The sequence below is a fragment of the Podarcis cretensis genome (assembly GCF_951804945.1).
Source record: "Podarcis cretensis genome assembly, chromosome: 17".
In the NCBI taxonomy this organism is placed as follows: Eukaryota; Metazoa; Chordata; class Lepidosauria; order Squamata; family Lacertidae; genus Podarcis; species Podarcis cretensis.
This window is the reverse complement of record NC_137187.1, coordinates 27,758,404-27,786,350: the sequence shown is the minus strand read 5'-3', so window position 1 is coordinate 27,786,350 and position 27,947 is coordinate 27,758,404. Positions and strand designations below refer to the sequence as shown.

The 27,947-nt window shown below is 42.9% G+C and overlaps 1 protein-coding gene across 3 annotated transcripts in view; it reads right to left on the bottom strand.

The window, feature by feature from the left end:
* ADAMTSL1 (ADAMTS like 1) overlaps window positions 1-27,947 on the bottom strand; it is a 496,501-nt gene that overhangs the window by 209,705 nt on the left and 258,849 nt on the right. For all 3 annotated transcript variants that reach the window (XM_079959104.1, XM_079959106.1, XM_079959105.1), the window contains 2 exons: window positions 21,035-21,162; window positions 843-888 (listed from right to left, as the gene is read on the bottom strand). In XM_079959104.1, coding sequence (XP_079815230.1) covers window positions 843-888; window positions 21,035-21,162 — 174 coding nt within the window. The remainder of the gene's footprint in view (window positions 1-842; window positions 889-21,034; window positions 21,163-27,947) is intronic.

Genomic DNA, 27,947 nt, shown 5'->3' with positions numbered 1-27,947 from the left:
AAACATTAAACATTAAAAAACTTCCCTATACAGGGCTGCTTTCAGGTGTCTTCTAAAGCAGGGGTAGGCAAACTAAGCCCTGTGGGCCAATCGCCTTCTCAATCCGGCCCACAGATGGTCCGGGAATCAGTGTGTTTTTTACATGAGTAGAATGTGTCCTTTTATTTAAAATGCATCTCTGGGTTATTTGTGGGGCCTGCCTGGTGTTTTGACGAGTAGAATGTGTGCTTTTATTTAAAATGCATCTCTGGGTTATTTGTGGGGCATAGGAATTCGTTCATTCCCCCCCACCCCCAAAATATAGTCCATCCCACCATATGGTCTGGGGGACGGTGGACCGGCCCACGGCTAAAAAAGGTTGTTGACCCCTATTCTAAAGGTTGTACAGTTATTTGTTTCCTTGGCTTGGCGGGAGGGTCACAAAACTTCATACATTTCTCTGATGGATACAGGGATGTCCTAAGGGAAAGCTGGACATTCTGGGATCAAAACAGAAACCAGGATGGCTTCTTTAAATCTGGAAAACAGGGGCATTTGGAGGGTCTACAAGAGGGCAAGTATGAAAAAGGTGCCCTTCATTCTCCCCCTCCTTCTGTATTGAGGGGGAAGTCATCTGCAAGGAGGCCTGAGTATTGCGCCTCTATGGGGAAAATGTGCCTCTCTTCATACCAACAACACTTCAACTGTAAATATTTGTGTATAAACCTCATTTACTTGAATGTCATGTGCCACTACCAGAGACCTATCCTTTGGGGGGATAGTTTCCAGAGCACCCATTTGTCACAACCCCAAAATCTTTCCAGATACGTGGATTGCAGTAGCCCCGGCACATAATTACTTACCACATTGCTGCATGTTCGGTATCTGATATTTCGACCCTCACAGCTCCTGTAGCCAAACAAAAACAAAAGCCACATTACTGCATGTCAATACCCTAATCCACAAGTCACTCATTTCCATCTGTATTTTGCCAGTCATATAAATCAGACACAATGCACAATTCCGACCACTGAATGTTGTCAAGATGTGCGTTCACCATGATATATTTCATGCTCCTAAAAGGAGCAATGTGAAGAAATACATTCCATAACATGGAGCTCTCTGAAGCTGAGTGAACTGGGAACTCAAAAGGGATGGTAGTCTTCAGAAGGTTAAACGCCTTTGCTCAAAGATAGTCAATTTATTTATGTAAAATATTTGCAGAGCACGCTTTTCATTAAAATACAACAAGGCAGCATACATGTCAAATTACAGTGACATCTGTGCATGACTGCAACAAACTATTTTCCAATACAGAACCTCAGAATATTGTGCAACAACTTAACATAAGGGTTACTGACAAACATTCATTAGGCAATACTATTATAAAAAAAAGGCATGATGAATTAACTCAGTAAATTTTGACATATGGTCAATCTGTTCCTCATGTGTGTTTGTGTGGGGGGGGGGGGAGAGAAAGTCAAAGCTATAAGTATGTTGCAAGAAAACTGAAATGAATTTGTTGCCTTAGATTCCCAGCATGAAAGAGAATCAAATTAACACTTTTGAAAGATGAGCATGTTAGTTAAAATTCATAGCTCTGCTGGATCCCCAAAAGAAAGGCTCAAACAGAGATATTTATGACCTATCATTGTAGCCTTCAGTAACTTTGTCTGTGTACTCCAGTTTCTGTCTCCTGTAGATCCTTTTTCCTTTCATAGGCTACAGGTTTTGCCTTCTCATATAATTTCCCTGACTTTATACATTCAGTCCAAGTGATCAACAAGTTTGCACTCTGCGGACCAATGCCAGGATTGGAATATTGCTAGGAAAGGTATTTGGGGTTCAACAACACCAAGATTATCTTTGCAGAAAAAAACAATCACAAATTAATGAAGGTGGATTTGGAATTCTGAAATTGGAACTACACCATCATGCCTAGTAAAGGTAAAGGGACCCCTGACCATTAGGTCCAGTCATGACCGACTCTGGGGTTGTGGCGCTCATCTTGCTTTATTGGCTGAGGGAGGCGGCGTACATGTGGCCAGCTTGACTAAGCCACTTCTGGCAAACCAGAGCAGCGCATGGAAACGCCATTTACCTTCCCGCTGGAGCAGTACCTATTTATCTACTTGCACTTTGACGTGTTTTCGAACTGCTAGGTTGGCAGGAGCAGGGACCGAGCAACGGGAGCTCACCCAGTCGTGGGGATTCAAACCACTGACCTTCTGATTGGCAAGTCCTAGGCTCTGTGGTTTAACCCACAGTGCCACCCGTGTCCCACCATCATGCCCCTACTTACTGTCTAATATCAAATACTGGAAATCTTTCTTCGGTTTCAACTTTCTGAACTGGGGAACTTTAGAATATACATCTATAGCAACTTTGGCTGGTTGGACAATATTAGGATCAAAATATATGAAAACTCATATATGACTCTTAAAACAATTAAGTCAGTTTGAAGGATATGTAATAGCATTAATGGAAAAACACCAACTCAGTAACAGAAGTTCCTGAATTGGGTTTCTCCAGATTATGGGAGGGAGGCTGAAAAGATTTTAATTTTTTTTTAAAGCAACAACAACACCTTATATACAGGACTGTGCCACCTGGCACCTTAATAAGTGCAAAGAGACTGCAAAATGTTACCAGATCAGGATGAGAATTTTGTAAATGCTGTAGGCTGACTGGAATAAAAGACGGAACAAGATGAAGACTGATGGCCATCTGGAGATCAGAAACAGAAAGAAAATTTCAACCTAAACATTCCAGTTTCTGACAAAGTCCAAGCGCTTTTCTTTTTTTCTCTCATTCTGAACTATAGCACGGCCAACATAATGCTTGAGTTAACGGAAGATCTGTTTCTTTTCTAAGCTGTTGCATGCATGGGAAAGCTGACTTTTCTTAATTTAAGAAGTTGAGCATTAAACTAACATAGTTCAATAAATCCAAACCTTTGAAATTAAAAATGTATTTCAGTTCCACGCCACGACGGAACACACTGAGCAAGTCCATCCCGCTTAGAAGTATTGCAATAGGTTCTGATGCAGCACAATACAAGAACTATCGGTATTCTTAACCCCCATAAAATATATATTTTATAATACATAGGAAAAGGAAAGAGAGCCATACATACTAACAATCTGAACAGTATATTGGCAACCCTCCATGTGTGCCCGTTCAATATGCGTGCATCTGTGCATCGCACTGAACCCAGAAGTGACCTGAAAACGTCACAAAAAGAGGCAGGATGGGGAGGAACGGGGAGGAACAGGGTGTTTGCAGGCTTTTTCAATGGTGTTTCAAATATATGTGATTTCACTGATGCATGCAGTGCCTCAGAACGTAAACAACCCCCCTCAAAATTGCCTGCAATTATTGCAACTTCTCTTAAGAAGCCCATTATTCGATCGAAAGAAGAATGGATATTGAAGATGATGGAATATGCGGAGATGGCATGGTTAACCGGGAAGATCAGGCACCAAGAGGACAATAAGTTTAGTAGAGAATGGCCTTCTTCTTCTTCTTCTTCTTCGGTGATCCCTCATAGCCGAGTAAGATTGTCTTCCATAAACATGGTTTTAACAATGAGTCTGAAAATGACTGTGGAGGCCAATTCAGAATCCACACCTCCTTCTACATAGGTTTGTGGGCGGGAGTTGATCACTGTGTGGATTTGCCAAGATTGTCTTCGTCTTAGCACATTTCTCCCTTGCATCCTGAATTCAAGTGTCTTCAAAGCCCATGACACCTTTGGTAAAGGGTGTTCTCCAACTGGAGCGCTCGCAGGCAAGTGTTTCCCAATTGTTGATGTTTATACTACATTTTTTGCCTTGAGAGAGTCTTTAACCTCTTTTGTTGACCACTAGCATTACGCTTTCCATTTTTAAGTTTGGAATAGAGTAGTTGCTTTGGAAGATGATAATCAGGCATCCGCACAACATGACCAGTCCAACAAAGTTGATGTTGAAGAACCATTGCTTTGACACTGGTGATCTTTGCTTCTTCCAGTACAATGGTATTAGTGCACCTGTCTTCCCAAGTGATGTGTAAAAATTTTTGGAGACACCATTGATGGAATCCTTCAAGGAATTGGAGATGGTGTTTATAAGTGGTCCATGTTTCACAAACATTAAAGAACACTGTAAGAGTTTAAAAACATTAGCAGGAATACATAGCGCTTGTAATTTAAATGAACAAAAGGTAAGAATGGAGTATAACAAAGTTAGATAAAGTTATTAGAGGCAGTTAAAAGGGGAAGAATTCTGGAAGCCAGTGGAGGGGTGGGAGGAAGTCCTGGGGTTCAGGGAACCCCATAAAGATATTGATATGAATATGGTTTTGTGAAAATAAGTGTCTGTGTGTATATGCCTATGTGTGTGTATTTAAAAAAATTATGGTTTCTTTTAGAAAATTTGAAAATAAGAAGCCCAATATTCGAAGTGTCATAGTATCTGAATTCTAGGATACTATTTTAATCCATGTTGTTGCTTTAATTGGGAGTTGCAGTAGCTTGATGATGATCCTCCCCCAAAGCGTGGTTGAAGCGAAAGTGCAAACTGAACAAAAAACCCGCCAACATCATGTCCAAATGACTTTGCTTCTCTTGAGCTAATACAGTTCTTCAGGCATTTTCACACAGTTCAACTTGGGCACAGATCAGCTTGGCACAGAGCAACCTTTGCTTTCAAAGTTAGGTCCTCATGGGCCCCATTTCTTGCAAATAGGTTTGGAGTGAAATGACTGGGTTAGGGTTTTCCATTCATTTGTCAAACAGAAGCAAGGGTTCTGTACAAAGTTTATTAACACCCTATACTATCAATAATATGCTAGAAGCCTGCAGCCAAATAACAGGCTGGTTAGTTTAAACTGTGACATTCAGTGCCCCCAGCATTGCTTTTAGGTTTTTGTTGCTGCCCACGTAGGGTCGTTGAGTTATAATACTGCAATGAGAGTAGAAGCTTCAATTGGCAGAATACCCTATAGATTCTAGACCAGGGAATGGGAATCTTTTCTTTTTCCCTGTAGAGGTTTGTTCCGGTGAGGGGTCATTCTGGCAGCATCAGTGGCTTGTCTGCCCCGGGTGCAGGCAACCCATGCTATGCCACTGGCATGTAGTCATTGGAGGATAGCTAAAAGGAAATGTGGTCTTCTGGCTAAAATGGTTCCTTGCCCATGACACAGATTCTCTTGAAGCTTTGTCTCAACATGGGACTCCTCCCTGACCCTTGCTATTAAGCCTGTGCCCTAAGGGAGGCTTAGGAAATGGGCCTTTGGGGACTTTTCCCATCTTTCCTTCTAGTGGTCAGGACTTGGGTGAAAAAGGAGGCGGGATATGATGGACAGTTTGAAATCACATGGGAAAATTGAAGTGTTTTATCAGCCATAGTGAAAATGAAACTAAAGAGGTTGTTTCAGCTCAGCTCCACGCTTCACCCTTTAAGATCAGAAAAGCAGGCAAGGAGTAGATAGCATAGGCCTCCTTCTTCCCCTGGCAACCTAAAAAACACACACGCCGAGACATATCTGAGGAATATTTTTTTCTGTAGCGGTAACAAAATAAACAACCAGCTGGCAAAATGCCAGCAGCAGTCACTGCAGTCAGCAAACTGGCCAGGAAAATCAAAACACAAATCATACCTTTTGGACTGCCAAAGGCACACATATGGGATGCAGTATATGGGGTAATGACCCGAAATGAGAGCAAGACGAGAAGTAGTAAAGCAGGAGACCAAAAACTATTAGGAATTAATACTTTTAGCATAAATAACATTTCCCAAAATCTCAGGTTTTAGAGAGTCAGCGTTTCTGATGCAAATAATTTATCATAGCTGAAATGAACTAAATGCTAGCCTTTGTGTGGGAGGAGAGGTAGATTTGAGCTTCAAATAAATGTCCCTGGGATGAAACACACTCCAAATTACATCAATGTAATTCTAGAGCACTCATAAAAGTCAATAAAGCTGCACTGAATTTACTCCCAATGTTACTGAGAATGTCTCCCTGCCTGCTTAATGTCTGTCATTTCATAGAGTTAAGCAGTAACGACCTACAGCCCAAGATTTAGTTGGATGGTTCAAACCAAGATGAAAAACCAGACCTTAACATGCAGTGCTGCGCCACCAGAAGTTCTCCAACCCCTTTGGGTCTTTGTTCTTCCTGATATGAGCTTTGGACCCCAGACAAATTCATCAACAAGATGTCATAAAATTACTACTGTGCTTGCACTTCCATGCAACAATGAAAACTGCAAAAATTGAATAACCAGCAGTAACACAGGATGCAAGTGCTAACCAGGCTGGTGCTGCAAGTTCATTGCAAGTCAGAAAAATGACCACAAGCCAAGTCCTAGCTTTTAAGAAGGTGGAGGACAGCAGAGAAAGTCTGCAGAAATCTGGCTGTGACCATGTCTCCATTCCCCATAATAAATGAGTGGATATTGGGACCCATAAACTCTCCTATGATATACACAACATTCACAGGCTGCATATTAAACCATCTATGTGTATGGAACTTGGCAGAGTAAACAAGGAGCTTGCCATCTCAACATCTGAAGAAGAGATGGGGACAAACACTGGCAGAGTGTGCAATTATTTCAGTTACTTATACAGAGCTATAGGGTGCAGCAGTACAGTAAATAAGAGGTGTGTAACAGTGACCCTGGGATGCGGGTGGCACTGTGGGTTAAACCACAGAGCCCAGGACTTGCTGATCAGAAGGTCGGCGGTTCGAATCCCCGTGACGGGGTGAGCTCCTGTTGCTCTGTCCCTGCTCCTGCCAAACTAGCAGTTTGAAAGCACATCAAAGTGCAAGTAGATAAATAGGTACCACTTCGGTGGGAAGGTAAACGGCGTTTCCATGCGCTGCTCTGGTTCGCCAGAAGCGGCTTACTCATGCTGGCCACATGACCCGGAAGCTGTACGCTGGCTCCCTCGGCCAATAAAGCTAGATGAGCGCCGCAACCCCAGAGTCGGTCACGAGTGGACCTAATGGTCAGGGGTCCCTTTACCTTTACTGACAGTGACCCTTGTTTTTTACAAGCTGCCCTGGGTTGTTTGCCAAACCGCTAGTTTGGTCTTAGGACTGGAGCATAATTTTGAAACAGGGTAGGGATTTTTCTACAGGGAGCAACATTCTCTTTCTAGAGTGAGATGTGTGCATGCATTGGTTCTGCTGCAGACCCTTGAAGCTGCTACCAATCAGAGCAGATAGTATTTCACAGGAAGGACAAATTATCTGACTTCCCATAAATCAGCTCCTTATATCCCAAGCATAGCTGGATGCATTTTGCAGGCGGCCACATAAATGAGCTTACAATGTACAGTATATCTGTTAAAAGTCAACCCTGCAATTTGAAAACACAGAGACATTCCACCCAGTCTTTACCATGCTAACCTCCCCTATCCCATAATATCCTGGAGGCAACGGTAGCTGTTTATATGGGGGAAACCATTTGGAAGATATTTAATGCATTATTCATAATTAACATGGTGTAGCGGTCGGAAATTAGGAAAACCACAACCAAGTTATCAGCCATCTCTGAAGGAACGATTAGCGAAACCTACAGACTAAACTGTCTCTGTAAATTGTCTGAAGTTTGTGACTTTGTGCGGTTTGGATTCAAAACAAGTATTGGAACTTGATGGTTCAACAAGCTTATCGTCCACAAATAAGTAACAAATTCTCTCTGGGTTTGCTGATGTCATCAGCATCGTATATATTTGGCTTGCGTTTCTGCCTCGCGAAACTACTGTGAAGGTAGGTCAGCAGGTCAGTTTTACAGATGGGAAATACTGCATGTCAGATGATGACTTGCTTACAGTTGGATACTGATGCGCACAAATATGAATCCAGGCAAAAGCCCAACATTCTATCCACTGTATTTCAATAGAACCTGGATGCCAAAGTTCTGGGAGTTCCACGATAGTCAGGAAAAGCCATAGGCTCAGTGAGAGGCATATGCTTTGCATGTGAAAGATCTGAGGTTCAATCCCTAGCAGGAATCCTGATAGGCTGCTGGCAGTCAGTGTTGACAGAACTGACCTAGATGGACCACAATGGTCTAACTTCAGCCTAAGGCAGCACCCTGTGTGTCTCCAAAGACCACTAAAGCTATGACTTTCCTCTATTTCTGCAACAACAATTTTCTCCTTTTTAAAAGATTGTATTTATATTTTGGGGCGTTTATGTGATTTAATAACAAAGTAGCTTATTATTCAGTCTTTTTACTGTGAATTGTGTTGTGAGTGAAAAGCAGGATATAAATTGAAACCACAGCAGAATGGGTGACAAAGAAAGACATCTGAAAAATAAAGTACAAAGCCATTAGAAAAGTTGTTGGCAAGTATTTTAATAGGAGTATATGTGTTGTACTTAAAGCGTACTTGTTACACCTGATGCCTGCCAATATTTGCATATTGTTCTGGTTACGTTTGCACCAGCTTGGAAATGGCTTCTCCAATGATTGGGGTTCATTTTTGACCCCTTTCCTAATGACACATAACTTTCCTTTTTTGCAGCTGCCACGCACTAAGTGGATGCTTTCATTAAGATATAGTCGTACCTCAGAATTCAAACAGGATCCGTTCCGGAAGTTCATTTAACTTCTGAAACGTTCGACTTCCAAAGCGTGGCTTCTGATTGGCTGCAGAAAGCTCCTGCAGCCAATCGGAAGCTGCAGAAGCCCCGTCGGACATTCAGATTCCAAAAGAACGTTTGAAAACCAGAACAATCAATCACTTCTGGTTTTTGATCATTTGGAAGCCAAAACGTTCAACTCCCAACGCGTTTGGGAACTGAGGTATGACTGCATTCACTATGAGCCCAAGATCCATGGTCAAACATCAGCAATTCATTCATACCCCATTAGTGTAGATTTGAAGTTATGCTTTCTTTCTTTTTTGCGCAATGGGCATCACTCTACATTTAATTACAATGAACCACATTTAGTATTTTAATGCCCCCATCATCCAGTTTGGAGAGATCCTTTGTAATCTTTTTTGGTATGAAAAACCTGGATAATTTGGTGCTGTAAACCTGGCCATTTCATTGTTCACCCCAACTGCATATCACTTAGGAACAAATTTTAAGCACCATTCTCAGCACAGATTCGTGTGGGACACAGCTCCTTATATCCAGCCACAGTAAGAACGGTCTATTTGCTCCTACTCTATGCTTCCTGTTCCTTAGATGGTTTATGACGCATAACAAGATGTGCTGTTTTATCCTATGACTGCTAAATTTGCTCTGGAATCTTCGGTGATCAAGTTTATTCCAAGCTCTTGGAAAATCCACGTACACAATGGCTACTGGATTACCAATATCCACCTGCTTATTAACACTCTGAAAAAACTCCAAAAAGTTAGTGGAACAAGGGTTACTTTTGTAAAATCATGTTCATATAACTCCAGAAAGACTTGTTCTTTCTATAAACTTGATAATTTTATCTTTAACAATTCTTTCCACAAATTTACCTTGAGTTTATCTAAACTACTAGCCTATAATTTCCTGGATTCTAAACCCCTGGATTCCTTTTTAAAAACAGCTGTTACATTGCTCAACCACAAAGGCTGATCTAGGGGACAAGTTACATATTTTTGTTACGAGATCGTTAATTTCACATTCGAGTTTTTTAAGAACTCTTGGGTGGATACAATATTATCTGCTGAGTTTTTAAAAATCTTCTGATGAAGCCCAGAACTTCATTCTCTTGTCAGCACCATTTGCCTCTCTTCTTCAGACTCCTTTCCTGAATTTTGACTCTTGCTTTGAAGAACAAATGCACCCCTTCCAAAGATATGGAGGTTGGAATGCAGTAAGACAACAATAATGGTGAATTCATGGTAATGGTTTCATTCTTTCAAGCTATTCAAAGAGCAACATAAGTTTTTTTCAAGATAGAAAATGGTATACTAAGTACCTATATGATCATCAAGAGTGAGGAAAAACAGCAAAGCAGGGGAATCTGCTGCTGCCCTCCGCAACCCATCATTCCAGAATTACACCAGATGTGGCTGCTATTATGTTTGCATGCCACAGGAAAGTAGGCTTAATCCACATAAAACTAGAGCTATGCATTGAATGCAGGTTTTTCTCCATGTATACAAATGTATTACAGATTTGAAATCCGATTTCCCCTATAGTTTAAATTAAATATAATTTTAGAAATACACATTAACTGCACAATTGCCTAATATGTATACAAGGGGACTTAAATTCATTCCATGAAAAGGCCAATAAATAGCAAAAACTCAGACAGGACTAAAATTTTGGCTATGTATATTGTGCAATGGCAGCTGTTTTCAGGGAATATGAGTTTTGGCTATATAATCTCCACATGCTTTCTGAAATGGGAATGGAAAGGTGAGTATTCCAAAGAAAGCACCGAACAATGATTCCTACTCTTCCAATGACTTTTAGAAAGTGGCTTCTTCACATTGCTCTAACTTGGAGCATGACAGCAAGTTGCCCTATCAATGTGGAACAAACTGGTGCATATCAATTCCATGTCACAGAGGGAAGGGAAAAATGTGAACAAGCAAAATAAAATGTATATATTGTATAAAGTGTCGTGATTTGGGTTTTTTGGTGTGTAAAAACATCTGCTGCTCAAGGCAGAAGGATCCTGATCTGAAGCTGGAAACCGTAAAACACAGAGCAATGGAATCATGGCCAACTCCATCATCCTCAGCCAAACTTTGCAAACAAAATATAGCTTGACAGGAAAGGATGATGACAAAAGGGAGTGTGCAAACAGTCACAGAGGGTGCCAAGTGAAACAGAAAACTTTGGCTCAAAGCTGTGGTGAAAACCACTCTGGGATTCCATAGGTCATCTTAGGAAAGGTTGCTGATCCATTATCTCCAGCCCAATTCTCCTACGGCTAATTTAGAACAGAACGAAATGAATGGGGTTCAAAGGGGATGAAAATTTACAGATTTTTCCACCCTATAAAAGTGTACTTAACTTATGTACTAAACAATGGGTCAAAGGGTGGGGGGTGGGTGGGTTCCTGACAAGATATCAGACTGCAAGAACAGTCCTGCTGTATCAGGCAAGAGGCCCATCTAGTCTAGCACTCTGGTCTCACAGTGACTTCCATAGGAAGGCCATAAGGAGAACTTGAACACTCTACACACCCGTGTTTCCCTGAAACTGGTATTCAGAGGCATACTGTCTCCCTCAGTGGAGGTAGAACAGAGCCATTGCACCTAGCAGCCATGGGCAAACTTCTACAGGTGCACATTCAGGCATGCTTCCTTACAGTTACAAATAACTTTCCATACCGTAATATAAAATACAGTTTGTAGACCAGCAGGGCAGAAAGGACACCATCTGACTGCATGAGCAAGATTGCTGGATGAAGTACGCAGACTTCTTCCATTTGCACAAAGCATATCCAGTGGATGTGTTACTATGGTATGCAGCTGATACTAGAAGAAAGCAATTAAAATGCTGATATAAGCATTTTTAAAAATGAAACGAAACATGAAACATAAGGCCATGGAACCAGGATTGGTTCCTGAGGGTATCTACAGTATGTTTGGATACTCACTGGGACCAGCAGATCCCTCCCACCATCCCTGACTACTGGCCATGCTACGCACCTGAGATCAACAACATTCGGAAGGCCATAGGTTCGCTGTCCCTGTTCTATGTTAAAGAGGACTCTGGAGGGTTCCTTGCCCAAGCTGCTCCCAAATTTTTGAGCTAGTACTGCCTGAACCATATGTGGCTCTACAGTGGTTTTGGAGAACGGTTATCCTCTTAACCTGTGATAGAGTCACAACGTGGGGGAAGCTCAGTGATGTAAGACCTCTGAGATAGTGTGTGTGTCCTGTGGGTTATGTAGACAGAGCTGTCAAGTTCATCGTTTCCTGTTTCCTAGAATGGGCACACAGGGGAATGGGTCTCCAACAGGGAGGACCTGTGGGAGCCACTTCCCCTTGGGTGCGGCCAGGTCGAGGTGGGCGCGACCCAAATTAAAGGCTGGACACATCACCATTTCTCTCTCTTGCCTCCTGCTCTTTGTCTGTTGATCTGCTTCCTGAGATGCCTCATGCATAACAAAGGATGTTCTAAGCCTGAGACTTAGCTCAGGCATCTCTTCATTTTAATCTACAAATGTACCCAATTACTGCAACTTAAGCCTGCCTTCAGACTGCTACTGAATGTGAACTGTGAGTAAACTCTACTCTTATTTTAAGAAGACTATGTTGTATTGGGACGCGGGTGGTGCTGTGGGTTAAACCACAGAGCCTAGGACTTGCCAATCAGAAGGTCAGCGGTTCGAATCCCCACGACGGGGTGAGCTCCTGTTGTTCGGTCCCTGCTCCTGCCAACCTAGCAGTTCGAAAGCACATCAAAGTGCAAGTAGATAAATAGGTACCACTTCGGTGGGAAGGTAAACGGCGTTTCCATGCGCTGCTCTGGTTCGCCAGAAGCGGCTTACTCATGCTGGCCACATGACCCGGAAGCTCTACGCCGGCTCACTCGGCCAATAAAGCGATATGAGCGCCGCAACCCCAGAGTCGGCCACCACTGGACCTAATAGTCAGGGGTCCCTTTACCTTTACCTATGTTCTATGATTATTCTTTTAAAGAGGGAATATGGGGGGGGGGGAAATACCAGGAAGATCTAGACTGCACCAGGGGCATTCTGGATTGCTTCATCTAAAGGATGAAACCAGCTTCTCAATAGCTTCCACTAGCGCTGCAAAGGGGGTGTACTCTGCTATATGCATAAACGTGAGTAAGGAAGGATAACATCAAATCAATATATATTCTGCTATGTTCATACAGATCCCCACATGTCTTATATTGAGTTGGGGGATAAAACCAAACAATAATGCACCTATTACAACAACACGTATAAGGGTTAGAGAGATAAACAACTATAATAGCCAAATAATTTTTAAAAATACTGGAAAGATCAAATTGAGAGAAAATACAGACCCAAACAGTAAAAAAACAAAAACAAATCCACACTGTAGTCCATCAAGCTCACTTCTTGCCATGGCCTGACTCACTCATGGCATTTCTCACACCTTCCTGGGATTCACCTACAACAATGAATCTACTCATGGACATCAGGGTTCTAGTTTGCTTTGAAATAAAATGCCAACATTCAAGGGGTTTAATGTTGATCAGGAATGTTTTTGGGACTACAGTTCCCATCATCCCTGACCACTGGTCCTGTTAGCTAGGGATGATGGGAGTTGTAGGCCAAAAACATCTGGAGGGCCAAGTTTGGGGGGTTGCTGATCTAGATTAATCACTGTGCAATAAAAATGGTGTGCCTTCAAGTTAGTAATATGGATGAGGAGGACCCCCCCCAAAAAAAAAACAATTAAGCAAAGCACAAGGAGGAATCTGTCTTTGTGAAATATTTGGTCACATAACTGATAAAGCAGGGCATGGCCTGAACAACATTTCCAAAAAAATGTACTCAAAAAAGAGGAAGGAAAGAATAAAATAGCTGCAGACATGGTAGAAGGGAAGTCCTTCCTTTTACCTTAAAAACAAAACAAAACACCCACACATCTTATTTCTTTAAAAGTAAAAGGACTTCGCTTTAAAAAAAGGAATGGTCAGGTAAATGGTAGGCTGCCATGGGGCTTTCAGGAAGCACAGGCACTTAGGAAGGTTGTGGAGCACAGAGCACAAGAGAGATAATTTGCAGAATATGATACGACACAATACTATAATATTTATTGTCATTGTCCCATACAGAACAATGAAATTGAAAAAATCTACAAAACCAATTCAAAAACCAACAAGTCTGCTATCCCAGCCTGGTTAACCCCCTAAAAACTCTGATACCCCATAATTAAATACAATATACTCCCACAGAGACTACCTTACACTGTGTTTAAAACCAAAATCGCATTTGGATAGAAACTGTTTCTCAGGTGGCTAGTCCTAGTCTTTATAACCATGTACCTTCTTCCAGAAGGCAGAAGCTGAAAGAGATTATTTCCGGGGTCCGTACTATCCTGCACTATCTCTGCAGCTTTCTTATGACACCTGGAAGCATAGATTTGATCCAAGGTGGGAAGAGTGCACCCAATTATTCTCTCCGAAGTCTTTACAAACCTGGACAGCATTGTTTTTCCCCTGACCGTGCAGCTCCCAAACCACACACACAGACCATAAGTTAATACACTCTCAACAGTACAATGGTAAAATGCCATCAACAGGTCCTCTGAGAGATTATTCTTCCGGAGGATTCTCAGAAAATATAACCTCTGCTGTGCTCTCTTCATCAGGCCTTTGCTGTTTTCTCCCCAGGTTAGGTCACCTCTCAACTCAATTCCCAGAAATCGAAACACCAAGACCTGTTCCACACACAGAACAGGGCACTCAACAAAACCTCTAGGCCACATGTAAGGTAACTGCAACAAGGACCACACACCCCAACCACAAGGATTTCTTCAAGACATTCTCTCCCCTTTGATAATTTTTCATATATAATTTCTTTTCTCATTAATTGAGGATAGATGATGTGGATAAATTTTAGGCACAGGCAGGATCTCCACCCTGATGAACAATTCATACAGGATTTCCTAGAGGAAAGGGTGATGATAACAGATGTTGTCCCATAAACTTGGCTTCAGTGATTCAATATCCGTGAGACCACACATGGTCAGCTACGTCTTGTGTTTTTTAATGTTTGTGCACACACAAAGTATCCCATGCTTTGCCCCTTTGCTGGAAAGAATGACAACAATAATGGATAGGATCTCTGGGTAAATATTTAGCTTCTTGGTTAACCTATTATCACCTAAGATTGTTTCCTGAGTCCTGGGAGTTCCTCCCTTCCTGTACCCTCCCTTTCCATATTACGCATTTTCAAAATTATAGAAGATTATCGTGAGAAAAACGCACCATTTCTCCCCAGAAGATGTCCAGAAGTAATGCAGTGAGGATGATAGTGGCATTTATTAACAATTGGCAGAGGAGGTACACAATCCAATGGCAACAGTTTCAGGGCAGAAGGACTCTTGATCCAAAAATAATGTGGAGAATTTCAGCCTCAATCATGAGGGAAGGGGCTTCACTTGCTAACTTTGGACCAGATTGAAATTTATGTACCAGACTGAACTGACCAGTCCTGCTAGCAGACGCCCTGTGGGTGGGCAGGGGGTATGAGTTTTGCTTCACAGTTGGAGGCTGCAGTGCTTCTAAATACTAGTTGCTAAACCCAAAGTTGAGAGTCCCATGGACTGCAAGAAGATCAAACCAATCCATTCCGAAGGAAATCAGCCCTGAGTGCTCACTGGAAGGACAGATCCTGAAGTTGAGACTCCAAGACTTTGGCCACCTCATGAGAAGAGAAGACTCCCTGGAAAAGACCCTGATGCTGGGAAAGATGGAGGGCACAAGGAGAAGGGGATGGCAGAGGACGAGATGGTTTGACAGTGTTCTCAAAGCTATGAACATGAGTTTGACCAAACTGCGGGAGGCAGTGGAAGTCAGGAGTGCCTGGCATGCTCTGGTCCATGGGGTCACAAAGAGTCAGACATGACTAAACGACTAAACAACAACAAAACCCATAGGAGGGGAGAGCGCTCTTGGGCTCATGATTTCTCACAGGTATCTGGTTGGCCACTGTGAGAACAGGATGCTGGACTAGATGAGCCATTGGCCTGATCCAGTAGACTCTACTTATATTCTTATGTTCTTACCACCTGGTTGCCTCACCTAAACCCTCAGCTTAACCCTTTCCTTCTAACTTTCCTTCTTCAGAACCTACCACAAGTCCTGCTGTCCCAATTGAACTCAACGTTAAGCACAGCTGGCTTGGAACTACTAATGTCTTCCATGCTACTTGATGAACAAAATTTGCAGTGCATTGTATGGAGATCATATTAAGTAGGATCTTTGCATTTACACAGTGAAAATGCATGACAGCTAAACATACCTGACCCGAACAGCTAAAGGAATGGGACTAATCAGGAGATCTGGCAGGCGAGTCTTGGAAAATAAATTAATTGCATTTATTCAGCTGCTTAGCTGAACAAAGATATTTAGAAGCAGGACATGTATTCTTTGCATGGCTTCAAAACTGACACAATGGGACTGCATTCTCCTTTTACTTCGTGTTCTGGAAGCCATCACACAGAGAACGAAAAGGCGTAATACACCATGAACATTCCTCAGTGGAGGAGAAATATTTAGTTTTGGTTTGTGGGTTGGTCTGTTCTATAGTGCTCAACTAGCGCGCCAGTTCTTAATTTATCAAACTAACAATCAAAAATCTAGCGTCATTCTTCATTTTATCTGTTATAGAATTATGTACGGCATACACAACTCTGCAACATGACAGACATCACAAAACTGTGAACCACCGACACAAATCACAGATAGTTCATTTTCTTCTTCTTAGATTTAAAACTGTCATGCTTTTGGGTTTGTTTCTAAATCCCCAAAGTTTGGGTGGGTTTCTTTCCTTTTTGCTTTGAAACTGCTTGTCCAGCATCACAGGGAAAAATAATAATCATAATCATTTAGCACTCTTTTATATTCATAATTGTATGCAGACCAGAAAAGGGAAAAATGAGTTGCACATTTAGTGCTAATTCAAGGTCAAATTTTACTATTTAGAATATATTGTTACTGGCGAACAGAATCAGCACATAATAACCCTTTCTCAATCTGCGAATAGGCAAAAGTTCACATTTGGTTTCATATCTCTTGATATGGAAGCAAAAAACAACACACTTTTAAAGACAATTCTGACTATGGAGTATGTCCCTTTTGCATATGTGCCATAGACAGCTTTTACGTACACCACCCAAAATACTTGTTTTCATAGAACAGTGGTGTCCAAACTTTTTTCAAAGAGGGCCAGATTTGATGAAGTGAAGAGCCGTGAGGGCCGACCAAATTTGTTGACCTTTTTTTCAGGGTTGAAGTTGTTGAGGTTTTTTAGGATTTTACCCCAGGAAATAAACTGCCACAGGGATCAGATTAAACCGAGCGGTGGGCTGGATTAGGCCCACAAAATGAACTTTAGACATGCCTGTCATAGAAGATACCTTACTAAGCATAACTAGGCAAATAGACAAATTATAGTTTGTTCACCTTCATCTTTGACTACCTTCTCTGAAAATCCCCAGATACTATCATGAACTGCAGCCTGCACTGATGAAGCAGAGGCAAACTGTTATGTATTGACAAACCATGGTTTGGTGGTTCAGATTTAATGCCAACTATGGTTTGCCACTCAGTTTCAAACCATAATTTTAGATCCTGGTTTGGCATGCACTTGCAATAAACATGGCTTGTCAGATGGGAATCTGTTCAGGTTATCATTCATAACAAATCTTTTTTTATTTTTCCAGGCCCTAGAAAAATTGTTGAAGAACAGTACAGAAATCTGACAATTAACTACCTACCTACATACCAAACAAATAACTTAACTTGGGTTTAGCATTGTTTTGCATTGCTGCTGAACAAATTCATACTGTCCCATGTTCAATATATGTTGAAAATTACAGCGAAAGGAAGCATTGCCTTCAAGGAAGAAGCAGAGCAGAGAGTGACAGTAGCTTTGGTGCATCTAAGGACTAAAAACCACATGAAATGGCCATATGAATGCTTCTGCTGAAGCCATTAAGTAAGAGTAGAGGTAACCCTCATCCTAATCCTTGATTTAAGTGCCTTATTATTTCCACCATTCTCGCTAACAGATATACCCACTCACTGTGGGTATATCAACCCTTCCCTGCAAATCCTATTTTCTGCAGCCTCTTCCAGGGTCAGAATGGTAGCAGAACCACAACACTGTAAAGCAACTCGCATCATTGGCCATGATGGCTGGAGCTAAAGGGAATTGGAGTTGCCCATTCTTGGGATAATGAATCTTAAGCTAACCTGCTGCTTACCGGGAGGGAGAAGGGTGAAGCAGCAGCAAGGTCAGTGCTGTGCAAGTGCACTGGTGGACCTAATCCTGTGTGCCCACACAGTCCAAGCCTTGTAACCGCCATGTCCTTCCACATCCCAGTGAGCAGCAGTGATGTTGGTACTAGGACACTATTGTTGTGGCTCCATCTCATTGGGGGAGCTGCTCCTGGTTTTAAAAATGAACCATAATTACTGCAGTCCAGCTGCTTCACTACCTTCATGTACCCGCTGATTTCCCCCTTGTATACAATGCCCAGAGAAAATTTTATATCATCTATTAACTGGTCCTCCGGCTGATCCCCCAGAAAGTGACAAGTCAAACGCTTAGCTGATAAACATCTGCAAATTACACATCTGGTAGTCAAATTTGCTTGCAGCTAAGAAGCTCCGTTCCAGCTATATTAATGCTTTCTAATTTTAATTTTTTTATGCTGTCAATTTTTTATGCTGCAAACTTTTATAGGTTATGTTTTGTGATTTCAGAGGAAAGCCTTGCCTTTGTCCTCTGCTCTTCATTGTAAAGGGGATTGCAGAGGGGATGCTGGTGGCGCTGTGGTCTAAACCACTGAGCCTCTTGGGCTTGCCGATCAGAAGGTTGGCAGTTCAAATCCCCGCGACAGGGTGAGTTCCTGTTGCTCTGTCCCAGCTCCTGCCAACCTAGCAGTTGGAAAGCACACCAGTTCAAATAGATAAATAGATACCACTGTGGCGGGAAGGTAAACGGCGTTTCCATGCGCTCTGGTTTCTGTCATGGTGTCCTGTTGCACCAGAAGCAATTAAGTCCTGCTGGCCACATGACCCAAAAAAGCTGTCTGCGGACAAATGCCGGCTCCCTCGGCCTGAAAAGCGAGATGAGTGCCGGAACCCCATATTTGCCTTTGACTGGACTTAACCGCCCAGGGGTCCTTTACCTATTCTTTTACCTTGTAAAGGCCTTTGGCTATACACAATAAATCGATTGACCTTCACAGTGATTGTTCAGCTGCTTAGTTGTCTTGAGAGGAGGTGTAGAGATTTACTGTGCTCTGGTAATGATGAATGAGTTCCCCATGGAAAAGCTGGGCTAATTCTAGTCCAAGGAAATGGCAAGCCATTGTCCATTTCTACAGGGAGCTAAAACAAACACATTGTTGCCCCACTGATTTCATGGTTCCATCATGAATCTTTCCTCTCCTCATAAACATCCCACTCCTGCCTCAACATAACAGCAACAGGAGATCCAGCTTCCATCTTTGTGCTGCCTGGACTCAATTATAAAATGAACAGTGCTTCCTTACATCGTCATAATATCAAACTTAAGAAAGCACTTTTGGACAGTATTTCCTTCCCAACAGGTTTCTATTAAATTCTCATCAGCATGGTACAGAAAACATGTGCCAGGTTTTTTTGCTCTGTTTAAATTACACCTGGGTGCCGTCAACGTGTAAGATAATAAAAGCATCATTGAAATTGATATATGATTATTTCCGCCAAATTCATACTTGTTGACATGTTCAGAATTATACTCTGTGGTAGCGTCCCTCTTCTCAGTTCATAGAAACCCAAATTCTGTACACATCAGGTCAATTTATGCACATTAATCTCAGGGCCATGGGTTCAAGTCTCATGTTGGGCAAAGGTTTCCTGTGTTGCAGGGGGTTGGATTAAATGATCTTCATTGTCATTTCCAACTCTGCAATTCTATGATGCTATGATCTTCTTGTTTAGGAAGTACTTTTTGAAATCTAGTAGAGTAATAAACCTGGCTTTAATTTAACGCTGCTTGCTTGGGCTGTTGGTTTAAGATTTTCATGCATGCGGGTACTTTAGGTGTGGGCTTTGAAAGTTATTCTAAAATGGATTTTATTATATTAGTGATATTTGTCATAAGGAGTTTCAAGTGTCCGGTGGGGCTAGTTTAAGACTATAAATTTCAAAACAGTGTGGGTCTTCTTGGGCACAAAGACACACATTTACAGTTTGGCCTGCTGCTGACACGCAGGTATTTCTGAGGGCGAAACTAGACATGATGATGCTAATCCTAATACTTGCATTTCCGTTTGTGAGTGAGAGTAGGTGAATTGGTTTGGTTTTTAAATCAGAAAAGAGCCACTATACAGACCCAACTACCGTACACTCCCTGACTGTCATCCTGTCACTCTTACAAAACTACTTTTAGTAAAAATGGGGACCAGGGATGCCAACTATAGGGGGCAAAAGGGGCTTCAGCCTCCTCAATATTTAGGGGGCAGGGGGCTGAGCTCACCCCTCAAAACTGAGGGGGCCATCCTCCCTTGCCGCCAGAGGGCAAGTGCTCAGGAACCGGGCGAGTTCAGGACACGAGCGCCCACCACATGCCCCAGCCTTCACCACCACCAAGTGAGCGTTCAGGAGTGGGGTGGGGTAAGGATGAATCACAAGACACCAGGCCCCCTCAATGTGGGGGGGGGCAAGTTGGTGTCCCTGATGGGGATCTTCCATTGGTGCCAGAGTCTTTTGCTCTCCCATCTCTAGGGTTAACAGAAATGGCAGAGGAGGGGGAGAATTTCCATTGGGACAGTGGCATGAAAGAAAGGGTCAGCCCCCTGTTATCAGAACTGATGGGGGCAGGGCAGAGGAAAGACCTTCCTAGTGATTCATTTAGCATCTTGTCTAGTTTGGTCCCGAATCTCCTTTATAACCTAAAGGAAATATTCTGTAAAAGCAAAAGCTCAGTATGTTATTATACATGTGCACGTTTGCATGTGTCTATATATAGACATAAATATGGATATCTTTTTGGGGGGTTTTTATAAATCCCATATGACTAAATGATTTAGGGTGCGAAAGCTGGAGGTTTATCTCAGGTTCAATGCATGGGAGTGAAGAGGATTACCACTCTGAATGAGAGAGTCTATGAGTGGTTTCATTTTTCATTAGCTGGCAGCGGACTGTTTGGCATTAGACTCAGGTAAGAACTATGTAGGGATTGTTCGCTGCGCTGCACGTTTTTTTTTACTGCAGGCATATTTTAAGGACTGTGGCATTGGGCCATCAACCCCGCTGGAAGGTTGCCTGAAGAAGATGCGACCTTTCGTCATCCAAGTTCGAAATGCAAGCACGATTCTGAGACACCCGCTGCTCTGTATGCTGTAGACTCAAGAGACTCAAGAGACATTTAACTACTTACTTGCTGCTCAGGCAGCGCCTGAGGGAGTAGGAAGCGCCTCCCCCACAAGTACGGGAACATTCGCTCCACGAGCCCCAGGCATCCCACAGCGTATCTCGGTCTTCCTCCGATCGAGCAGTTCGAGAACTCTACAAGAGAAAGAAAGGACGAGGTCAAGAAAAGGAGACATTGGTGACAGTCAAAAGGTTTAAGATGCAGCCATTTTACTTCCTCAGGACTGTTCGCACAAGGCATCCTCACATCCAGATTCTATACCAATGAATCAGGTTCCTTGAACGAAACAGCATTTTTGCAAAACAATAATTCGCACAATGTGTAAATCCATCTGCTCCACCTGGCGCACTGGCTGAGACCCTTCCTGCCCGTGCACTGTCTCACCAGAGTGGTACATGCTCTGGTTATCTCCTGCTTGGACTACTGTAATGCGCTCTACGTGGGGCTACATTTCAAGGTGACTTGGAATTGACAACTAAGAATGCAGCTGCCAGACTGGTGACTGGGAGCAGCCACCGGGACCATGTAACACCGGTTCTGAAAGACTTACATGAGCTCCCAGGACGTTTCCAAGCACAATTTAAAGTGTTGGTGCTGACCTTTAAAGCCCTGAATGGCCTTGGCCCAGTATACCTGAAGAAGCATCTCCACCCCCATCGTTTATCCTGGACACTGAGGTCCAGCACTGAAGGCCTTCTGGCGGTTCTGCCACTGTGAGAAGTGAAGCTACAGGAAACTAGGCAGAAGGCCTTCTCAGGAGTGGTGCCCACCTTGTGGAACACCCTCTCTTCAGATGTCAAGGAGGTAAAGAACTACACAATTTTTAGGAGGCATCTGAAGGCAGCCCTGTATTGGAAAGTTTTGAATGTTTGACATTAACCCAGCCAGATGGGTGGGATAATAATAATCACCACCACCACCATCACTGGAAACACTTCATTCCAATTGCTTTAATTGGTGGGAAAGTCTGGGGGAAGTTTTGGTTGCTAAAAGGTGAAAGAAATTGATTCTGCACATGCTCCAAGGCCCTCTGTCTTTTATTGATCCATTTCAGAGATGATCTGCGGCATTCAAAATAAGTCTATTATTTTGGGTCCGAGTTAGGCTATTCCTTGTGTTAATTGTTGCATTTAGATGAAGGCTATGGGATGGGTCAGAGACAAATAAGGACAAACATGAAAACTGCTTCTCAAGAAATTGAGTAACATAAAACACACAACCACTGGCTTCTGATATAGTAACTTGAGGTCTAAACTACTGATTGTTTCTGTTGGGATGCTGCAGCAGTTTAAAGCATAAAATAGCTTTCTTATCTTGAAAGGCTGCATGAAACCTTTGTCATGATATCAGAAGCCTAGCAAAAGTCTTCTGTGCTGAATGCAGTTATTCACAGGCAGTTTGGGTAGGGGGGTTGGGAAGGGTTCACTGAAGGCTGGAACTGTGAACAGTTCGGTATATATCTTTTCAGGAAAGCCTTTGAACTTATCATAGACCTAAATCCAAACCCTCAACATCTACCAACAGCTGGGAACTGTGCCTGGGGCCCTCTCTCTTTAAAGTTCTTTATCAAGTAGGACCTACCAATGTGGCTGCTGAGAGCCTTTGACGTTACAGTTGACAGTTGTTTATACTGGGAATGAAACAACTAAGAATCTATTTATTAGTAATGCCGAGGGAATGTGGTATTATGCACTGTTGTGTTCTCCCGCAACCCCACTTCTCATTTAATGTAATAATGAGCAGTAGGAATGTTATACCAACTACATTACTCAGCGGTGCTGCTAGTCAAGTGACTGGGTAACAGGGAGATCAAACTCACGTAGCATAATTTTTATTACTGTTGTGCCAAAATCCGTCATCCAATTTCTTAAAAGAGGCTTCCAAGATTTAATGTGTTTTATTTAACTGATTGCTCTAAGCCTTACAACACTGAACTTCAGATATTTTACAAAGACCTGTTTATATTTCAGAAGGCATTTTAAAGTAAGTTCTACCATGCCTATTTATTGAACTCATGTTTTCACTTGTGTTTTTTGTTTGTTTTAATCACCATATTATTTGGGTTGATTGTTTTATTGCTGGTAGTGTGCCCATCTGTGGTGCCCTTTGTGCCCATCTGTGGTGAAAAGTGGTCTATGGATCACACTAATACAGATTATTAGAAAACTGAGCCTAACTAAATATGGTCTAAAGCTCAAAAAAAAAAAAAAAACCTAAGATCATGGCCACTGGTCCCATCACCTCCTGGCAAACAGAAGGGGAAGAAATGGAGGCAGTGAGAGATTTTATTTTCTTGGGCTCCATGATCACTGTAGATGATGACAGCAGTCACGAAATTAAAAGATGCCTGCTTCTTGGGAGAAAAGCAATGACAAACCTAGACAGCATCTTAAAAAGCAAAGACATCACATTGCCGAGAAAGGTCTGTATAGTTAAAGCTATGGTTTTCCCAGTAGTGATGTATGGAAGTGAGAGCTGGACCATAAAGAAGGCTGATGGCCAAAGAATTGATGCTTTTGAATTATGGTGCTGGAGGAGACTCTTGAGAGTCCCATGGATTGCAAGAAGATCAAACCTCTCCATTCTGAAGGAAATCAGCCCTGAGTGCTTACTGGAAGGACAGATCCTGAAGCTGAGGCTCCAAGACTTTGGCCACCTCATGAGAAGAGAAGACTCCCTGGAAAGGACCCTGATGTTGGCAAAGATGGAGGGTACAAGGAGAAGGGGAAGACAGAGGATGAGATGGTTGGACAGTGTTCTCGAAGCTACCAGCATGAGTTTGACCAAACTGCGGGAGGCAGCGGAAGACAGGAGTGCCTGGCGTGCTCTGGTCCATGGGGTCACGAAGAGTCGAACACGACTAAACAACTAAACAACAACAACAACAATTAAGTTCTTCAAACTATTGAGTGAAGAGAGGATTTAGAGCAGGCATAGGCAAACTCGGCCCCCCAGATGTTTTGGGAACTACAACTCCCATCATACCTGACCACTGGTCCTGTTAGCTAGGGATGATGGGAGTTGTAGTCCCAAAACATCTGGAGGGCCAAGTTTGCCTATGCCTGATATAGAGGTACACAGCTTAGAGCAGGGACAGCCAATGTTGTTGAACGACATTTCCCATAATACCTGACTATCGGCCATGTAAACTGGGGCCGATGAGAACCATACTCCACAAAACATGTAGGGAACACCATGTTGGCTATCCCTAGATTAGAGCAAGTTGAGTTAACAAGACTGGGGCATAAAATCCTAGTTTAGAAAGTAGCAACAGGCATAATCCAGCCAAAGCTAAATTTTAAACCCTTAAAGCTCCAGCCCCATGTACAATACTTAGAGTCCTCCTAATGCATTCAATAGAGCTTTATTATGAGTAAACATGTTTAATTGGGCTGTCAGCATCTCCCACTCAAGCCAATGGAATTCAAAAGTGTTCCGCTTTGTGTTAAGTGGAAATGGTATATTAAGGTGTTATTGAGAATGGAAGGAGTCTAATCCCAGCACTTGATTTTAGAGCACAGCTTTTGTTTCTTCCTGAGTACCATTTCCTTTTCAAAAAGTCATTTTACAGTAGAAAGTTAATCTTAGAAAATGAGGCACTCTAGAGACAGATTTGTGGCTGCTAAAAAACAGCAACACCCAAGTTGTCTTATTTCCTGCAGCCACGCCAAGGGCAGTTCTGTGAGTTTAAAGGAAGGGTTGAGTGGCAAGGGTCAGGTGCAGGTGACAAGGGGGATTCACAAAACCGGTGTCCACTGACCTGCTGCTCCTTTGACATTTCCAAAGTGACATACTGGCAGCATTCCTACAGCTGCTTCTCATCACCCTTAAAGGCACAGGAAGCTCCTTTTTAAAAAAGAAAGAAAGAAACCAGAGCACAGAGATATATACTAAGGGAAATGAGGATCCAGGGCTAGATTCATTTGCCTTTAAAGATAAACAACCAGCTGATCTTGCAGTTATTGCTGCAATAAACCACGTAACTTGTTCTGCCCATGTAGCTCTGCTAGCTGCTGGCTATGGAACAAGGAGGGCACCAAGAATAGCAACGTCAGGTTCAAAGTGAAGAAGTACTGCATCCTGCTATTTCATGCATCCAACTGATGGGAATGAACAACAGGAAACTGGGCGTTGTTACTGTACTACTAAGCTGCCTGCCAAATGGTGGGAATGACTGCAACAGGGCTCAGCTTGCTGAAGTCAGAAGGATAGTACTGGTTCACAGGCTGTCGATATCATAGGTAAAGGTAAAGGGACCCCTGGCCCGTTAGGTCCAGTCGTGACCGACTCTAGGGTTGCGGCACTCATCTCGCTTTATTGGCCGAGGGAGCCAGCGTACAGCTTCCAGGTCATGTGGCCAGCATGACTAAGCCACTTCTGGCGAACCAGAGCAGCGCACGGAAATGCTGTTTACCTTCCCGCCGGAGTGGTACCTATTTATCTACTTGTGCTTTCGAACTGCTAGGTTGGCAGGAGCAGGGACCGAGCAACAGGAGCTCACCCCGTCGCGGGGATTCGACCCGCCGACCTTCTGATCGGCAAGTCCTAGGCTCTGTGGTTTAACCCACAGCCCTTAATTCTACACCAAAGGCTAAACTACACATGACATTTGCTGAGTGGCAACTTGACTTTTATTAATTAAACACCAGGAATGGGGGATTGCAAGTGAAAGACATTTCCATTTATGCATGGTTCTCATGCCAATTTTATCACCCCATGCTCCAACTCTCCCAGAAAACTTCTCCAGAGATTTGAGGGATCCTTTGGGGTAGTGTGTTGTGGAGCAAGGGGCTTCAGCCTGGGGTTAGGATTCTACTTGCATAACCCTATATTTGGATCCAAGATTTTGTACTTAAAGCAACCAACCCATTTTTCACATAAGAAGATGCGAAGCTTAGTGGCAATTGGCTCGTGATAATCCTACAGCATCTCCAAATGACATCATTCTGGAGGAGACTAGATGTGCAGCCTGCTTTCCAGAGTCCACATGTGCTAGTGACCCCCATTTCACACTTACCTTCCAACTTTACTGCAGGTGGAAAGAACTCAGGGACCAATATGGGCTGTGTAGTTCACTTGGCAAAAGTCCCTTTGTGATTGTGTGCCAACCTCTCCCCCCCCCAACAACTTCTTTCTTATGGAAATGTATGGTAATCTAATTTCCTGTATTTCCAGTTCCAAATGCACCAAACTGTGAGAGGAGCAAATTGCCCTCTAGGCACACCACAGAGAGCCACGTGGTGCATGGTCAGGAAATACTGCGGCCAGATGAACGGAATCGTGCAAGGCTACTGGTGCAAAACAGAGAAGCCTCGGAGGACTGCGCACTACGAAGAGAGAAGATAAAGCTTTCCCAAGAAAGCGGCTCTATTCCATCCCATTCGTGAAACTTTTCCTTCTTCGACTGACAATACTCTGCCAAATACCGTATTTTTTGCTCTATAAGACGCACCTTTTCTCTCCTAAAAAGTAAGGGAAAATGTGTGTGCGTCTTATGGAGTGAATGCAGGCTGCACAGCTATCCCAGAAGCCAGAACAGCAAGAGGGATCGTTGTTTTGCTCCACAGTGACCCCTCTTGTTGTTCTGGCTTCTGGGATAGCCACATGAAGCCTCCTCAGGGCAGTGGGAGGAACATTCCACCTGCCCTGAAGAGGCTTTGCGTTGCTTTCGCAGAAGCCAGAACAGCAAGAGGGATCGCTGCTTTCGCTGTGCAGCGATCCCTCTTGCTGTTCTGGCTTCTGGGATTCAGAATATTTTTTTTCTTGTTTTCCTCCTCCAAAAACTAGGTGCGTCTTATGGTCTGGTGCATCTTACAGTGGGAAAAATATGGTAGTTCTGGTTTGTGGACAGAACCATAGCATACTGGGAAGCTACTGTAGACTGTTGTACTTCTATGGAGACTCAAACCGCATCTGAAACAGATGTAGGGGCTTCTTGCCTCCCCTCTCCTGTGCCAAAGTAGCTTTCTAAAGATCCGTTTCTAATTTAAACGGTTAACGGAATCTCATTCTAACTACTGTAACATGCAATATTTTATTGTTTGGCTTTCATCCAGTGGTTAGCAGGGTGGGGGGTGGGGGTGGACCAGGGACCTAAACCAAATTAATATATTCTTATAGCACAAGAATATCAGATCAGTCCAACGCACAAATAATTATTACGCTCATTAGGCATACCAAATTCAATTCTCTCTTATCTTTATTAAAATGCCACGCAGCTTAATTTTGAACCAACCCCTGTAATTGCTGGGATAAAGATAATAATTAAAAGGAAGCAAGATAAGTGATCAAATGGTGACCACAGCCAATCCCAACAGCTGCAAAGGATCACCCACACACTGGGTGTGCAGATGTTCTCCATCCAACAGATGCAATCCCATTATCATTTACATGTTGGGCAAGGATAGTCAAATCCCTGGTTTCTGATATTTTTACAGCAGCTTGCTTCCCAGATTGTTGTCTTAAATAAAAAACAAAGCTCAAATTGGACGGGGGGTACGAGAGAGAGAGAGAGAGAGAGAGAGAGAGAGAGAAGTTTTGTCTTACCGCAAAGATTTTTGTAAATCACGAAAGAAACCTAGAGCAGTCATGGTAATAAGCTGAGACTGAAGAGCAATTAAGCAGGGGTCACAAGGTGAAGCCACAATCACTGAGCGCTCTTACCTCATCACAAATTCCAAGCAGTAGAGCAACTTGAATTTGGACGAGAAGTCCAAATTTCCCCGAATAAATTTGCACGCCCACCAAGAAAAGAGCCATGTGCCTGCTATTTGCATTCCAAAATTCATTATAAGACCTATGTTTCCCCCCAAAACATGTGACCTCCAGCTGGAGCAGGGTCCAGGTTTCCTTTTAACAAGTGGAATAAACATAATTCATTTCAACTTGGGCCATGTTTAATGTTAGGAGAAAGTAAAGT